This window comes from Falco naumanni, chromosome 8, assembly GCF_017639655.2.
Source record: "Falco naumanni isolate bFalNau1 chromosome 8, bFalNau1.pat, whole genome shotgun sequence".
Classification (NCBI taxonomy): Eukaryota; Metazoa; Chordata; class Aves; order Falconiformes; family Falconidae; genus Falco; species Falco naumanni.
In genome coordinates this window covers 1,066,089-1,084,145 of record NC_054061.1, presented here as the reverse complement: position 1 = coordinate 1,084,145, position 18,057 = coordinate 1,066,089, and the positions used below count along the sequence as shown (strand labels likewise).

The 18,057-nt window shown below is 37.8% G+C and overlaps 1 protein-coding gene across 2 annotated transcripts in view; it reads left to right on the top strand.

The window, feature by feature from the left end:
• LARS1 (leucyl-tRNA synthetase 1) overlaps positions 1–18,057 on the top strand; it is a 32,878-nt gene that overhangs the window by 8,003 nt on the left and 6,818 nt on the right. Inside the window, exons 7-28 of one of the 2 annotated variants that reach the window (XM_040603688.1) lie at positions 252–364; positions 765–828; positions 1,363–1,430; positions 1,787–2,012; positions 3,029–3,116; positions 3,219–3,295; positions 3,969–4,022; positions 5,011–5,151; positions 5,815–5,892; positions 6,830–6,915; positions 7,005–7,070; positions 7,168–7,250; positions 7,907–8,045; positions 10,168–10,380; positions 11,779–11,836; positions 12,739–12,802; positions 13,412–13,595; positions 13,830–13,920; positions 14,767–14,907; positions 15,465–15,605; positions 15,703–15,813; positions 16,664–16,774. In XM_040603688.1, the coding sequence (XP_040459622.1) occupies positions 252–364; positions 765–828; positions 1,363–1,430; positions 1,787–2,012; positions 3,029–3,116; positions 3,219–3,295; positions 3,969–4,022; positions 5,011–5,151; positions 5,815–5,892; positions 6,830–6,915; positions 7,005–7,070; positions 7,168–7,250; positions 7,907–8,045; positions 10,168–10,380; positions 11,779–11,836; positions 12,739–12,802; positions 13,412–13,595; positions 13,830–13,920; positions 14,767–14,907; positions 15,465–15,605; positions 15,703–15,813; positions 16,664–16,774 (2,397 nt within the window). The remainder of the gene's footprint in view (positions 1–251; positions 365–764; positions 829–1,362; positions 1,431–1,786; positions 2,013–3,028; positions 3,117–3,218; positions 3,296–3,968; positions 4,023–5,010; positions 5,152–5,814; positions 5,893–6,829; positions 6,916–7,004; positions 7,071–7,167; positions 7,251–7,906; positions 8,046–10,167; positions 10,381–11,778; positions 11,837–12,738; positions 12,803–13,411; positions 13,596–13,829; positions 13,921–14,766; positions 14,908–15,464; positions 15,606–15,702; positions 15,814–16,663; positions 16,775–18,057) is intronic. The other variant, XM_040603689.1, reaches the window with a different exon arrangement.

Below are 18,057 nucleotides of genomic sequence, written 5' to 3'. Positions count from 1 at the left end.
AAAACTTATAAAACCTCTCAAATTCACAGTCAGTAGATGGGGCTTTGAATCTTTGGCATCTTGGCTCTGAAAGACCATGTACATACAGATTGCATAGTTACATTCTTATGCACGCACCCTTTGTGTGATAATGCACTTGCATTATCTTTTTGGAGAGAAATTTCTTCTTATTTTTAAAACAGTTTTGCTGTTGTAAGGTTCCTTGAATTTCTTTCTTTATTTACTTACTGGAGACACGTATACATTTCTAGGTGGATTGGAGGCGTTCTTTCATTACTACAGATGTTAATCCTTATTATGATTCCTTTGTACGATGGCAATTTCTTACATTGAGGGAAAGAAATAAGATCAAGTTTGGCAAACGGTAAGCCTGCTGCTCAACTCTGAGTTTATTGTGAATATGGATAAGCTTAGCTTTACCGAAGATGGAACCCTATGACATGTCTCTAGAATATGCTTATAACTCACATTAAAGTGGAATCCTTTAATTTCAAATGCTCAACTGGACACAGTAAAGCAGCATGTGCTAGCGCAGACTGTGAGATCGAGTTTGTTTCAGTTTTCCATGGATACCCACTCAAAGCAAAATAAGGCCAATACTAAAGCTCTTACAAAAACTGAATGTTGACATTGGTGGAAAATATGAAAATACCATTGAGGTGTCTTTTTCATAAAGATCTTCCCTGTGACACCATCACCCCCACCCCCAGCTTGGTGTACTCATTATTATATTTGCTACTGTATGAGTATATGCCTTTTTTCAGATACACAATTTATTCTCCAAAAGATGGACAGCCTTGCATGGACCATGACAGGCAAACAGGAGAGGTAGTATTTTCAGTTGACATTTTTATGTGTTGCTTATGATCTTAAGTACTGAATGGAAAAATAAATTGTATCTTGGAGCAAACTTTGTTTTGTATGTATAGAGTTACCAGTTCTCAGTTGCTGTGTGAAAACTGAATTAACTTCTTTATTGAAAATATTTGTCTTGAGCTATGGATAGTATTTTTTGGGATAGCTGCCTGCTGTGATTATTTGGCAATTTGTACTGATGCTGCTGGCACATCACATCATTATCTATCTGTTGAAATAAAACAAATAAACTGTTACTAATTTATGTGTTGCTGAGATAGCGCCTGTAACAAGTAAATTTTTGGATGTAGGAATAAAATAACCTCTCTCTCCAGTCTGCATTTTAGTAAACAGCCGTTTGTTTCAATGGAAATATGATTTACTTTGAAGAAAGCAACAGTACCTTAAATAGCATTTGGACTAGGTTGCTACAGAATAGGATTTATTTTCTGTAAGGCTTGAGTCAATGTTATATATTGATTGCTGCATTTTTTATGTGAATTGTAGGGTGTCGGGCCTCAAGAATATACGCTAATAAAAATGAAGGTGTTAGATCCTTATCCCACAAAATTAAGGTAGGTCTTGAACCTACTCACCATTGCAAGTTCTATCTTATGGCCAGAAGTGCCCATTAAATTAAGCAGTCTTGTTTTGCCTAATGCAGAACTTAATTCTACCCTGTTATTTCTGTTACTTCAAAGACTTCATCTCTGTTTTGAGCTGCTATATTCCCTAGTCTGTATGGAACTCAAATTGGAGTTTTTTTTTTTTTATAAAAAAAATCAAATGAAGAACCCACAAAGAACTTAATGACCCACTTTCATCCATTGGGAAATGTTACTGAAAAGTTCATGTTATCTTAAAAGCATGTTCTGTATTACCCTGAATGTTTTTATTTTGGTGACTTATAAAATTCTTTCCCCCCGCTCAGTGGCCTAAGAGGAAAAAATACCTTCTTGGTGGCTGCTACACTCAGACCGGAGACCATGTTTGGGCAGACTAACTGCTGGGTTCGCCCAGATATGAAGTACATCGGCTTTGAAACTGTGAATGGGGATATTTTTATCTGTACCCAAAGAGCTGCCAGGAACATGTCCTACCAGGGCTTTACAAGAGATAATGGAGTCGTACCTGTTGTCAAGGAGCTGATGGGAGAAGTAAGCATCTTGCACCTTGCTGGTCAGGCTTTCCTGTTCCTGCAAAGCTTACACTTACATAGGTGATGGTAGAATTCTAATTACAAAGAAAATATAGGAACTATTACAAAAATTTTGGGAGTGTTTAGTGACTAAAAAAGCAAGTAGAAGACAGCTTCCTTGGCAGCTGAGCTACAGATACTTCTGAGAGATTAGCCTGATGCACTTACCTGTGGAGAATGGCATTACTGTTGCCTTAGCATTACTTGATGAATGAATGGTTTTAGGTAACATTTTTCTGTATGCTGGGAAGTGATGACTTCTCTGAGGAATGGAAAGGGACAGAAAAAAATAGGAGCTAAAAAGGGTTATGTGGAAAAGGGTTTTTGTTGATGCTGACATTTCTGGTACATCTTTGTGAATGAAGCTTTCTTATCTTAGTAGCTGAGTATTAGTGAGTTTGAGATTTAGTATCCTGAACTCCTTAACTTCTGTGCTTTGAATAAGGGTAGTTAGTGCCATTTGTTCATCCTAATGCAAAGTTCTTTCATGCTGTTTGCATCGCTCAATCTCGGTTCACTAAAACTTGTCACTATGTTTCTTGATCCTGCTTTGAAGGATGAAGTAGAAAATACAGGGGTTTGGGTTTTTTTTCTTTCTTGGTAGACTTGATCTGAATTCAAGCAGATTAGGGAGGTGGAAGACAACTGCAACATCTAGACTATGTCCTGTCAGTGCATAAATAGTCTTGAAAATAGGCTTTTTCTGCCTTTGTCTAACCTAGTTTTTGACAATATTATTTGTCTATATTATCTGGTATTTGACTTTTCTACCAGTAAATAGTCCATATACCATCTCAAGTGGTATATGCATACTTTTCATATGTACTTTCTCTTTGTCTAACTAAATATATGTATTTATTTGTTTGTAATATATAAGTAATGCCAGCAAATTTAAAGAGTATCAGCCAGGAGAGCTTACTTGGCTAGGCTGAAAAAGTGGTATTTAATGTAATGATATTCCTTTGTTCTACATAGGAGATTCTTGGCGCTGCACTTTCAGCACCTCTCACCGCCTACAAAGTTACATATGCTCTTCCCATGCTCACAATTAAGGAAGATAAAGGTAACTTTACAGCAGTGTCTTGCCAAAGACTGTTTGATGTGCACTGTGCATTCAGTACGTGTTGACTAATCTTTTGTCTGTTGTATCTTTTTCTTTGTTAAGGAACTGGAGTGGTAACAAGTGTTCCCTCTGATTCTCCGGATGACATTGCAGCCCTGAGAGATTTGAAAAAAAAACAGGTCAGCCTGTTAACTGAACTGCTTCTGTTTCTGTTTCCTTTCATAGTGTGGAGGGTCAAAAGTGGATATCTGCTGGGTAAAATGAAACTCCCTTTAATTGGAGTTTTGCCGTCTCTAACTTGAAATCAAAGTAGTTAAAAGTAAATGAAGTTAAAACCAGGTGGGCTGGGACAGATGTTTTTTCTCAGACTCCAAGGAGAGTTTTGGAATCGTGTAACTTCTGCTGCATGTTAGAGAAGAGTACCAGTGAAACAGAAATAAATTCCTGTTGTGCAAATGACTTCCAGACATGGGATTAAGACCTCTGTATGAATTTCAGTTTCTTAATTTGATAAAAAATAAATTGAGACTTAAAGTAGCTGTTGCTATTACAGCTTCAAGAGTACATCAGCATCTAAACAGCTATCCCTGGCTATTGAATTTTTGTCCCACTCATTTTCAGGGTACAGCAATATTGTTTCTTCTGCTCTTAATTTAGACAATTGTGACAGAGAGTCACCTGAAAATGAGATGAGGATTAAACTCATGTGAGAAATGGTGGGAAGGCAGGAAAAAAGTGGCTTTGCTTTATAAAATGTTATGTACAAGGAAGACCCTATGAATGGATGAAACCCTTTAATTCTAGGTTTTTTCTATCCATATTGCATTTTATTTTTTCTTCTAACTTCCAAAGGCTTTGAGGGTGAAGTATGGCATCAAAGATGAAATGGTCCTGCCGTTTGAACCGGTAAGTACACCCAAGCACGGCCAACCACGATACATGTGACTTTGCATTCATGATGAGAAATGTACCAAGAACTGTGCCTGCCTTTTCCAGAATTTCTATTTAAAACTTCCTGAGCAGAAAGAGCTGAAAAGTTTAGAGTAAAGCTTTCATGTTTTGCTATAGTTTTACGATTTGGTCTGTTAGGGGTTGCAACCAAGATTTGTTATTCTGCCCTATACTTGTGGGAAATACTGTTTTGTGGGAGTTACTCATTTGGAGAATGGGCTGTGTGATTATACTGATAACCGAATAAAACTTACAGCCTTAATAGCCAGATTATTATTGTATCTCTTCTGTGCAAAGAGCTCAAATCCCTTACTATTAATGCTGATTCATGGCTGAATCTGTTCTCATTGGAAAATATAAGTTACAGGTAAGACCATCCTGATATTCTGCATTACCATTGCTTCCTCATGCTGGCTTCAGTACTGGTACAGCTTGGTACCAGTATCATGTCAGGAGATAAAGCTGGGTTATTGCTTCCAGCAGGGCACATCAGTAGTATACTGGGGACTGACAGGGATTTTTGATTTGATGAGTAGAATTGCACTAATACTTTTTGAGTCCTATGTAACTTGATTAGTATTAGATGCTGCAGATTTACAGAGTAGCACAATACAGTAGGACTTCGACATGCCCTAGCACCTGCTTTTGCTGCCATTGGGGTTCTTGGGTTAATAGTGATTTTGGCCAAGATACCATGTAGCACAAATTCTTTCAAGTAATGAGTAATGACTGTGGTTTTTCCCACCTTCGTAATCCCTGGTTCAAACTCCCACATCAGCCTAGGGACTGAACCAAGCAAAGTGTACTTCTCTCAGTTGCATTCAATGCATCACTTTGTGAAGCTTGTGAAATCCGGGGAACAAAACTTTGTGTAGACTATAAATGTCTAAAGACATTGTGATAACTTGAACTGAATATCTGATGCTGTTTTGTTAATTCTCAGGTGCCCATCATTGAAATCCCTGGCTATGGCAACCTTTGTGCTCCATTCATCTGTGATGAGCTTAAAATCCAGAGCCAGAATGACAGAGAGAAGCTTGCTGAGGCCAAGGAGAGAGTGTACATGAAAGGATTTTATGAAGGAGTGAGTAATAATAAAAGATTTTGAAAAGTGTTTTCTTGCTGAGTTTGATTAGGAGAAAAAGTGGCTAAAGATAATAATTGTAATTTAAAAAAAGACTGTAAGAAAGAAGGGAGGGGTTTTTTTCTTTTTTCCCCAGACCACATTTCATTTAGACTTCTACAATCAGTTTCTGCAGTTGGAGGAGTTTTGTAGAATTGAAGAAAGAGAATGGAGGAATGTATGAATGCAAACTGAGATTTATAATCTGATTTCTTAGCAAGTGATCACTTTCTGGGGAGTTGATCAATTTTGCTACAAGTATTGTTTTGGAAGCTGATATGAGGAGAGCAATGTATTGGTGTGGGTTGTTTGTTTGTTTTCCCTCCTGTGTTTACTTGTGTAGTGGATTACTATGATGTATTCCTCAGCTGTTTTCTTGTAAGCTGGCAACAATTTTTATTTCTGACTATCTGTGTTTGATTGTCTATGTGCATGCTGACATGTATGCAAACTCATTTTGGGTAAAGATGACTGTATTTAATGGAAAAAAGCCAAGCTTTGTTGCTGTTTTTTGCATTTCAAAGATTGCAGTGACTGCTCCTTTATGTTGATCTAAAGAGCTATCGCACCTATTAATTGTTAGTTTTTTTTTAAAAAGCAACTTCTGTGACCTGTCTTTTACAGGTAATGTTGGTGGATGGATTCAAAGGACAAAAAGTTCAAGATGTCAAGAAGCTTATTCAGAAGATGATGGTGGATAGTGTATGTGATAATTTAGAAGCAGCTGCATGCATACTATCAATTTTGTCCTTTTCATAGTAGCTGAGTTGCTAAAGAAACCTCTCTGTTTTTGTTCTGCAGTCCTCTCAGTGGTGCTTTGGATCGTGACAGAGTCCAAAATAACTGCTAGCAGAAAGACCTTGTGCTCTTGGACTAAGTGGGATGAATAGCTTAATTAGAGATCTCTTACTCCCTGCTTCATCCCATCACCTTGTCTAGGAAATATTTTGATGGTTTGATTTAATCTTTGATATAGTTGGGAGAATACTGGAAGTGTAGGATCTGAATTGACAGTCTTTTTCCAGCCTGCCAATGAAGGTTATTCATGGTGTGCAAACACCCCATTTCTGGGGTTCATCGTGCAGAGAAAGAAGAATAGTACATGAACCATGATAATGTCATCTCTTTATTAAGATTTTCCTCATGAGGACTGGAAGTGGGAGAGGCTTCAGTTATTTAGTCAATATTCCTTTGCTGTTGCAGCATTGTTCTGTTCAGATTATAATACACTTCATCCTGCGTAAGAATACATGGTTTGTGAAGGTAGAGTTAAAGCTCACCATTCTATTTTTCTTTACATTCTCCCCATCCCTCTGTCCCCCAGGGCTTTCTAGAAGCTGTTTTAATCAGTAGGGGCATAGTCAGTAATATTTTGTGCTTCTGTCCTCCTTTTTGTCATGCATGGAGACATTCTTTACAAAATTATGTGAACCAATACCTCGGAGAAGTACATAGCCAAGTGTTGCCCTCATTTTACTGAAGTCAGTGCTGAGACAGAGAGCCTGTGCGGTGATGAAAGCCATGTAAGAAATGCTGTAAAACAGATTAGAATGGAGAGGATAATTTTTAGTAAGATGTGAGGATTTTCAAGACTGTTAAGTACTTAAATCTTAGTTTTTATTGCCCTTTAAACTCTTAGGGTGAAGCCATGATTTATATGGAACCTGAGAAACAAGTTATATCGAGGTCTGCTGATGAATGTGTTGTGGCCCTTTGTGATCAGTGGTAAGTGAAGTAAAGCTGTAGTTATAAAGTTACTGCCAAGTTATATCCTACTTGTGGATTGCTTTGTTACAGTAAACTTTTCCTTGTAGGTATTTAGATTATGGTGAAGTGACCTGGAAGAAACAGGCATCTGAGTGCTTGAAACATCTGGAGACGTAAGTTGTAAAAGTAGATAATAAAGCAGAGTAATTGTTTACTGCTGGTGGTGGCAGTCTAAGAGGGCTGAGAGGTGTAATAGTTTATTTCTTACAGGTTTTGTGAAGAGACGAGGAGAAATTTTGAAGCTACTTTAGGTTGGCTACAGGAACATGCCTGCTCCAGGACATATGGTTTAGGTAGGCAAAACACTCCTTTTCTAACTCAGTGCTTCATGAGAATGGTACTCATCCCTTCACTTGGAAGACTTAAGCGCTATCTAGAATCCAAAATGGTATAGTTAAGTGTAGAACAGATTTATCCAACTTGCACCTTGATGCAGCATGCCAGAGAAGACACCCTTTCTTGAAAATGCACGTGGCCAGGGGTAATTTTACTTTTGCATTACTACAGTGGTGTTGTGTGGCATCTCTGTAGCTTTTTGCCTGGGCCATTGATTTGGAAGGGACTTCAGAGGAAGAAACTAACACCATTTCTCAGGTGTTGTTCTTACATTCTGGCTAGCCTTCCTCTTGTGTAGCTTGTGACATGGGACAGCTGTTATAATTGCATTAGAATACACAGCAAATGATCATGAGCTGAAATTTGTTCGATATGTTTGTTTAGAAGCTGACTACAGAAATAGCAAGTATTTTCTCTTTAATAAAATTTTCAAATGTCTGAGTTGAATTTTTAACAAAAGGACTTTTAAAAGCATAAACATGAGTACTTGCGCACGCGTGTGTGTGCATCTGTGTTCCACTGAAAGTCATAAACTGCTTAGGTATGCTCGAGTGTCATGCGTGTTAGTAGGGGTGTTATGATTGTACCGATACCTGGCTTGCGTCTCTTTTAGGTACCCGGTTGCCTTGGGATGAGCAGTGGCTGATAGAATCTCTCTCCGACTCAACCATCTACATGGCCTATTACACAGTGGCTCATCTGTTACAGGGGGGCAACCTGAGGGGCCAAGGAGAATCTCCTCTAGGCATCGGGTGAGGAGAGCAAACTGTTAAATTTTCTTGTTTAATTTGGTATGCTTATCTCCTGAATTGCTCTTGACACAGACTTGCCAAGGGGGCCGACTTCTTTGCTTTTGTGTTTAAAAAGCATTGTTATTAAAACTTAACCTGCTGTTAGCGAAGTTACAGCAAATCTACAGAAAGGGAATAAAGAAAGAGAAAGGAGTATCGTGGCTGGAGAGAGAGGAGGAATGTCCCTGAAAGCAAACTATATGCAGAGTAAATCACCTTTTTTAGTAGTTGTTTGACTTGCTTTGAAATGGTCCTTGCCAGGTGTTTTTGAGTGATTGGTTTCAGTGGCTCCTGAAGTGTCTCTGCTAATTGAGACTGCTTTACAACTATAAAAAGTTGCATGCTTCAGTGCTCAAAGCAAGCAACATTAGCACTTAGTTTTTGTGACACTATTAAAAGTTGGTAACTGTCTTAGAAACTTAAAATGATCTTTTATGCACAACTCCTATGTAGAAGCCCTTAAAGTAAGAGGGAGAAGAAGACATTTGTACCAAAATACCTAAGACTGCTCTGTGCCCTTTTGGGTGGGAGAGGTGGTGAACTTTCAGTGAGAGAGATGAGATAGTACAACTCATCTGGAATTGGAAAAAAATCACTTTAAACTTGCCTTGAATCTTATGTTCTATTTCTGCGTGTTTTATGAGCTATTTTCTGGAGTAGTTTACACGTTGGAACTGGAACTTACCTTATTTGATACTATAATTAATCTGAGAAACATTTTCAAAGTAACAGTTCTTAGAAACAGAAATAGTTCTGAAAGATTTGGCAAGGCTTTCATTTTAGCTCAAATCTCTCTTAATTATAGAGGCTACCTATGTACTAGTCATATCTGGAAACAAACTTTGAAGTGAGCAACCTGAGCATTGAATTATACTTAATTACATGAGATCTATATACAATTGGAGCATACTCTTATGTGAACAGATAACATCTTTCTTACAGTGTTAGCAAACACTTTTTACCGAGGCTTACTCTGTGAGGTAAAGTGAAAGGGGATTTATGGCACATCATGTCAGTCATCATTCAGTTACAACAATCTTTGGCACCAAACATAGAAGCTAAGTCACAGCACACCATTTAGAGCATAGAACAGTAACTACCAGAACTAAAGTAGCCAACTGGTGCATGTAAGACTCTTTTCTAGACTGGTGGTATTGACTGTCATCTGAACTAGTTGTTTAATATGTGCTGGAAGTGCTTTGGATCCATAATGCTCTTCCTCTCTGCATAATTTAACAGTCCAACAAAGCACTTTAGTAGATGTTAACAAATAGTAAACTTCGATTTGAAATTATTTAATTTGAAATGTGTGCAGGTAGTATCTGGTGGACTCCAGAGAAATTCTGAAGGGCCAGGAATAAAAATCTCTGTAGAAACAAGAAGGATATTTTTTTAATGCAGGCTAGTGGCTGCAGAATTGTGGGTCTGAGTTGCATCTCATCAGTATTTTCACTGAAAATTGTGGATCCTATCTTTGGTAATTGGTAAAATACGTCTTACAGTAAATGTTAATTTTGAATGGATTAATTCTATTCAAAGTGGAAAAAGATCATGGATTTTTCCATGTAGGAGGTGACTTTGAATTGTAGAGTAACTCTCTTGTACTCCTGCTCTTTCACTTTTCTGGAAGCCAGAAGGAATGGCTGTGTGACCCAGTGCAAGGAAGGGCAGAGAAACATATGTGCTAGTAACAGGTTTTCAGTATTCAGTTAAGGTCACAAGTGGTGCTGGTGGTGGGGTGGGGGCAGCATTTGGAAAAGAAATTATCAGGTTCCCAGAACATTCAAGATAATGCTTTCATTATTAATTACTTTATGCAAGACTTCATACTTTATTAGGAAATACCAAAGGGCAATTTAAGCAGGGCATGGCCTGACCAATTCAGGAATTCTGGGTTCTGATTTTGTGACTGATGTTGGACTCCCTCGTCTGATCTTAGACAAAGTACCTGTGCACTCTTTGTCCGTGTTTGCTCTGTTGTGTTGTGAGAATGAATCGACAGTTTTAACCTGTCTTCTACAAAATTCTGTGGAGTGTAAGCGAACTTTTACTGACATCTCAGTATGGGATTAATTCTGTGCAGGGCATGTCAAATGAGCAAAGAGGTTTGGGATTACATCTTCTTCAAGGCAGCTCCATTTCCTAAAACAGAGATTCCAAAAGAAAAGTTGGATAAGCTAAAGGAGGAGTTTGAATTTTGGTATCCCGTGGATCTCAGAGTTTCTGGCAAAGATCTTGTTCCAAATCATCTGTCATACTACCTCTACAATCATGTGGCTATGTGGTCAGATCAAAGGTAAGTTTGGAGATAATGCAAAATAGTTGTGTAGGAGATAAAGCTGGAGTTTGCAGTTCTGGTTCATTTGCTAATGTCTTTTTTGGAGCGTGCAACATTCAGAATTAGGTTGAAAATGCATTCTTTCATATTGCAGCTTTGTTCCAGTTGTTTATAGTAGAAGTTACTGAAATTGAATGCTTTCTACTATTACTTCCCCAGTTATTTTCAGGAATCCTTTGAAGATCTTAGGATGCAAGATTCTTAAGTACAAATTTTAAAACATTATTTAAAGAAAAACTGAAATCTGTGTAATATGACTTTAGTTGACTTGCTGAAATCCTGTGTGTTCTAAATACTGAAATTCTAGCACGCAGCATAATTGACTTGGCAGTTTCAACTAGCTCTAGAGCAAACCTAAAGATTAATATGTCCTAACTAAACAGTACCTTGGCTTGGTGTTTCTTTAGAGGATACGTGTGAAAACATACTGAGACAGCGTTGGTGTATCTTCAGGTTTTTTCATCCTTTGGGAGTGGAGACAATACTGAGCAGCAGCATCTAGAGCTAAATCCAATTGCAGCCACTGTTGGAATTGTGGTGCCTGATGCTATTTTGCATTTGTTTTAGCTGTCTATGCAAGCATGAAATGATCAGTTAAGTAGCCACCTGAAAAAGCAAATGTGCAAGAGTAGAGAACAAATTTTAACTTTAGCTTTCATTGGCCTGTTTTGTAAGAGTCAAATGTCTTCTGTAAATATCTCCTCCTATGGATTTTTTTCAGTGTGGAATTGTATTCCTGCGCTGGGATTTTAAATTACACTGTTACTATTGTCTTAATTACTTCTCAAGGATCGTTAGAACCACACTTATATATTGCCATGGACTGCAGTACAGGTTGAGAGTCTTTGCTGATCACGTGGTGCTTTTAGAAGGATGTAGTTCTGTGCATGAAGAAGCTGTGTTTGCATTCCCTTCAACCTCTGTTTAAGCATTGTATAAAACTGTATATAGGAAAAGCTGTTTTCTGATGCGTAGTAAAGATGACCGTGGGCAATTTGGTGTCTGCTTCCTCCATTAGAGATATGTGGGACCTAGCTCGATCAAGTTCTGTTGGGCAATGCCAGTCACTGGCCTTTAAATTAAATGTAGCTGAATAGAGGGAGGTGGGATAAATGAAGTATAATTGTAGGTGCAGTGCTCCCTGCTTTGCATTTCAGCAATGATAATCCTTAGTCCTTGCATTGTAGTTCTTTTCATCTTCAAAGACACTCCTTAATTTTAAGACACCCCCTAGATATTTTTTGAAGATTCCACTTAAGGTGTTTATCCCAAACTGGAACGTAAAATCTTTGTTCTTTTTTTAAAAGAGAAATTGTATTTGCTTTACCAAAGGCTTTATATCTTGTCTTGAAACAGAGAGAAATGGCCAGTAGCTGTGAGAGCAAATGGACATCTTCTTCTCAATTCTGAAAAGGTACAGTGAGGTTTCATGTATGAGATGGCTTTGGTGGTTGTCAAAATAGGCACTTGCCAGCCAGACTGGAAAAATTCTCAGAATTTAAGAGGAGGAAATAGTGAAAATTCTAGTGTCTTCATTGGTGCCCTCCAGTTTTTCATTCATCAGAAGCAAAGATCTGCCTTTCATCCAATTTCATGTAATGCTTTTCTTAAGTTAGTTCTTGTATAGCTTCACCAGTTTAGTAAAGGTATCAGTACATTTCTATCAAGTTTTAGGGTAATATAGAATGATTTTATTTTTTGTTTTACTAAATTTTAGCTTCGTCAAGCATTGGGGTAGGTGCAATGAGAGATAAGTTTGTGGCAATAACTTGCTAATGTGTGTGAGTTCTGAAATTGAATTTAATTAGAAGTGCCTGAACATAGAAATTGGGTCTTGGAGACTGTCTAATGTGAATCAAAAAACCCCCACCAGAGTCTGTCTTGAAAAATCAATGCAGGATGAGCTGAAAATGCCAATTTTTAAGTAGTATTTAAATTAGGTGATTCCTGGAATTAAATTTTGGTACCTGTTGCCCTGTTTTTCAAAGCCTGACAAGGTCTGGGGTTGAACCCAAATGATGCAGAAGGCAGCTGCCACTTCGCTGCAGGTGTGGCTTTTATGGACCTTAGTAGTAACAACTGGTGCAAATCTCAAGACAAGTTCGATATTCAGGAGTTGAATAAGTGCTTGCAAAATTTAGCCTGCTTTTGCTGTGACATCTAGTTCAGATTTACTAAATTGCTTTTGCTGTGATTCATGAGCAAATACTTTCTCAATGGTTTGCCCAAACTCTTGTTGCATCTGTCTTAATTACTGAACAACAAAATGGATGTGTGAGAAAACAAAGATTCTTTCTGGCTTTTTTTTTTTTTCAGATGTCTAAATCTACAGGCAACTTTCTTACCCTAACTCAAGCTGTTGACAAGTTTTCTGCAGATGGTAAGTATGTTCTGACCTACATCTGGTTTTCAGTTGTGCCAGAATGACTAAAATTAGTGTTTTACTCTCAGAGGAGCCATGGGTTTATTGGAGTATGGAATTGCAATAAATCTACTGCTTACCACCTGTTCTTGTTTGAAAAGCTAAACTCTAGTTAGAAAACTAGGAAGCATCTTAGCACAACACATATTTCAACCTGGAACTGGTACTGGTGTTGAGACTTTCTAGAGGGTGCCTGTCTCATTCTTCCACGTTAATTTAAGAGATCAAGCCGTAAGACATGTACTGTTGATGCATATGGTGTGTATACATGCACATTTGTGTTCCCTCTTGCATGACCTTGTTTTTTGGACAGTGACTGTGCTAGTCTCCTGGTTCTTGGTGTCTGTCTGTTTTCCTTACTAAGGAGGGCAGCGTACCTCTCCTGGATAAAGTGTACTCTTTGAGACATCTCTCTCTAGTTGGCCAGGCAGTTTGTAAATTCACTTTGCATTTTATTAGTTCATAATGAATTACAATTAACACTTCATTCTGAGTCCCATGCCTTCTGTATCTATATCTACCAGCTAATTGCATGCCAGCCATGTCAGCTGATCCAGTTTCTTTCAGGCATGCGTTTAGCCTTGGCTGATGCTGGAGACACTGTTGAAGATGCCAACTTTGTGGAAGCTATGGCAGATGCTGGCATTCTTCGTCTTTACACATGGGTGGAGTGGGTAAAGGAGATGATTGCCAACAGAGACAGTCTGAGAAGTGGTCCTGCCAACACCTTCAATGACAGAGTCTTTGCCAGGTACTGTACAAAGGCTAATAATACAGTTTGGTCCATTTTTTTTCCTTGCAAAGAGCATCTCTGAAGTTACCTTTTTCCCTACAAATTAATGAATTTTACAAAACAAAACACATTACAGAATAGGTTACGGGATTGTGCTGCACTGTTGACATTGATAGTGTTGTTTTTACAGTGTTGCCATTATGTGGGGCAGACTATGCAATACTGATGTTTTCGTTTCCCCATCCTCCCTAGTGAAATGAATGCAGGCATAATGAAGACAGACCAAAATTATGAGCGGATGATGTTTAAAGAAGCTCTGAAAACTTGCTTCTTTGAATTTCAGGTGGGAGGTCTTTTTTCAGGTGTAAGAAACTAACACTTAGTATTTGTTACTTTGTGGATTTCTTTTGATCCTGATGTCTGTGATGGTTAGTTACACAGCTGAATTGGCATCAGAATTGTGCCAAGAAATGAGTACTTTAATGGAATAAATCTAAAATGAAAAGATAGTCTTGAGTCATTTTACAAATGTCCAGAGGAAGACAACTGTGATGCTGCAAATAGTCCTGCTATCTAATACGACCAAAAAGCTGCTTAAAAAAAGGACATTATTAAAAATTGTTTCCTTTCTTTAGCTCCTTTGTAATAAAGAATTCTTAATCAGAAATCCAGATAATATATCAACAAAATTGTTTTAAAGCGGAGTACTTTTTGGTGTGTTCCATAAACCATGTCTCTGGAGTGTCTGCTGAACCATGCTACTTCACTTAATGAATTATAGAGACTCCTTTATGTGGCTCTTTTATGATATTCAGGAATATGATTAAGTGGGCTGAGTTATAATGATAGATCATATTCACTGCCTTTTTATTAATAATTATTAGTATCTTCATGCAAGCTATTTGGGATGATAGCACCTGATAAACAGTTGTGGTTATTTTTGTCTTTTATGTCTGTGCCAATAAATGCTTTTAGAAAGTACCGTATTAATGCAAAATGGTCAAATGACTGACAGATTCACACTTGGGTACTTCAGGAAAATACAGTTCTTGAAATAATCTATTTATTGAGTTCCAAGCTGCTTACATTCTAAAGGTGTATTAGAACAAAAATTGTGTGTGTGTTCTTCTAAGTGTTTCTCCATGGCAGTTGGAGTGTGTTAATGATGGTTGCATTGGCTGTGTTTCAGGCAGCAAAAGATAAATACCGTGAGCTGGCGATAGAAGGAATGCACAGAGAGTTGGTGTTTCGGTTTATTGAAGTTCAGACTCTGCTGTTGGCTCCTATCTGTCCGCACTTATGTGAGCACATCTGGTCACTGCTGGGAAAGGTACTAATGATTCAGTTCTGTCATTTGATTTGGATCTGAACTTCTACTGATTTTTAGTAAGGCTCGTATCAGGCTTACAGATGTCTTACATATGGAAGTAGAAGAAGCATGTCTTATAATATGAAGAGTCATAATAGCTTGTTATGCGTAGGACAGTGAACGTACAGAGTTGGTCTGTTGTGATGATACATGTGACTTTAATACAAGTGTTTTGGTTGTCTACTGACCGAGAAGTGACCTAAAATAAACCAAATGGTGCCATATTCCTATGCTTGTGCATGAAACTTAGGGTTGTTTTTTTTTTTTCAAGTGCCTTGTGCTTGTAGATGAGATTATGTAGCTATATGGCATGTGTAATTGTATAGTCCTTAACACACTTGCAGATAAATGCTTGTTGGCTGTACACTTACTCCTTTACAGCCTAGTTATAGATGGGTGCTCAATGAGATTCAAACTGTCTAAACTCCAGTTTCCACTCAAGCTATAACAGGTTGAAAACCCACCAGGTACTAGTGTGTTTTCATCTTGATGCATGTCATATCTTCCTTTCTTCAAAGCCCGATTCCATCATGAGAGCCTCATGGCCGATAGCAGGTCCTGTAGATGAGGTATTAATTCGCTCTTCTCAGTACCTTATGGAAGCAGCTCATGACCTCCGACTCCATCTCAAGAACTACATGGCACCTGTGAAAGGAAAGGTGAAGTGTGCTAGGTCATCTTTTTAAGTGTGCATACTTGATAATTCTGTATTGCCTCAGGATCCCTTCCTAATTTTTTTTTTGTTTGTTTCTTTAGAAAGGTACTAAAGAACCTTCCCAGAAGCCTTCTCACTGTACCATCTATGTGGCAAAGAGCTACCCGCCTTGGCAACACATCACCTTATCAGTTCTGCACAAGCACTATCAGGTGGTCATCCTTCTGTGTTTTTGTGCTGCTTATCTGCTTTTTTGTGGGCTCTTTCTTTTCTATCTGTAAAAAGCTTATAGGCAGGATACTTTTAATATTTATGCTTTCACAACTGTGCAATAGATTTTGGTGCTTAATAAGAACGTCCTAAGGAATGTCATTGGTTTGACAGTATGATTTCATTGTTTTTTACAATCTGAGTAAAAAATGGCATGTGTTCTGTTATTTTTTTTTCATTTAAGTCATTAATTTTTAAAATACTCTTTTTTCCCAAGTATATTTCTGAGGAAGCGTTGTTGACTGACAGATTAACGCTGCCCTGCTATGCAAGGGGGCTTAGAAGCATTGTTTTAGTCCTTGAATAGGTGTATACGATCCAGTGAAGTTACAAGAAATACACTGAAATGGAATACATCGGTCATAAGTAGAAGAAATAAGCTTTTCCAAAAGCAGAAAAATCTGCTTCTGACATGAAGAAACTGATGAGAGTGGCTTTTGGCCTTTTTCTTGATTCTTCAGCCTTCTCAGCTTGAGCAAACATTATAGTAGCTGACAGATTAGAGAGGTGTGACTATTCCAAATTGTGGTATTGAGATAAATTTCACATGAAGAATATGTGTTTGGTTTTGGGGTATTAAAGTTTTGGCATTCCGTAGGCTTCTTCCTGAATCCATGTTAAAATCTGCCGTTTGGCCTGACATTTCAAAGGGATGAGAAAATAATTTTATGTGGAATCAATGATGATGGCAAACCTTGCCTGGTATTTATGGGAAAGCACAAAGGGTATATGATATTAAAGGGCAAGGTTTTTTAATGATACCTATACTTTTTAATGGATGTTCATCTTTAGGTTGGTGGAGGTCAACTGCCAGATAATAAAGTAATTGCCAGTGAGCTTAATGCTTTGCCAGAGCTGAAGAAATATACAAAGAAGGTTATGCCTTTTGTTGCCATGATTAAGGTAGGTGTCAGAGGGATGGTTCTTGTGTAGAAAAAGCTTCTGTGAATGAAATATGTTAGACAAAGGCAACAATCTGTAACTTGATGCGTGGGTGGTGGTGTTTTTATTGCATTCCTGGATCTCCTAGTAACATTTGACTTCAGTCTGTATCTTGGCCCTTGCTTATTTGGTTTCTTCATGTTTTTGTTTATAAACTTCTTTGACATCTCTGGAAGAAGGGTATAATAAAAATGTGTCTACATGAATGAGCCCAGGCGAACTGATGGTCTAGTTGAGGCTCAGTAGTTTGTGTATTTTGCAGGTTATATAATCTGCACTTCAAATACATGTGGATTGCTCTGCATTTGAAATGAATAATATTTGCCTTTTTCAGCTTTTCATGCTGATATGAGCATAAGGTGTTCGTCTGGAAATGTAAGAATGCTTAGCATTTGAAAGTTAAGAGCAATGCTAGAGCTAATTAATTGCACTACTGTTAAGGGAGGAAAAAAAAGGACTGTTCTGAGCCCTGAATGGGATTACGAATTTTGTGTATCATTCATATGGTTTTATCACTAATACCGTGATATTTCGTTATTATTTTCCCAGAGTCATGCAAGCCTATTTTTTTTTTTGGAAGAAACTTTTGTGCTTGGTGTTGCACATAAAAATTCAATGCAGCAATTAGGAAGGTCCAAGAAGTATAATATAAGCAAAATTTTAAATAAAAAAATAAGGTGGGCAGAGCAGAATTTAAAACCTTTTTGACTTCTACTCGTAGTCTGTGGAAGTTGAGAGGGATTAGTAATGGAAAAAAATCTTAAGTGTAAAAATACTACTTTTTCTCCTTAAGCTTTAGCTTGATTTTTAAAATTTGTCTTCTGTTTATAGGCTCTGTCATATTTTATAAATGGAGGTGCTCTTTTGCCTTCTCTCTAGGGTTATTCTAGTTCTTCCTTTTCATGGTAGCTCAGAAGCCTTCAGAGGAGCAGAGCACAAATTGGCTATGAAGCTTCCTGTTAAAGTTTGTAACGAGATGTAGTGATGTGTTAGATCAACTGATGCAGTTGTAAAAGGTCAGACAAGCTTTCAGTCCTACAAGTGTTAGGTCTGAAACATCCCTGTTTTTTGATGTCCTTAGTCTGGCAATAGTAGTGATGCTGGTGCACACAGGGAATGGGTTGGCATGCTGAGGCTTACTCGATAATCAATCCTTTCACTTGTAAAGAGCAGCAAGCAATTTCACATAAAGACAGAAACATCTGAGCTGAAACTCCCTGGATCAGTATGTTTTTCTCTGAAAC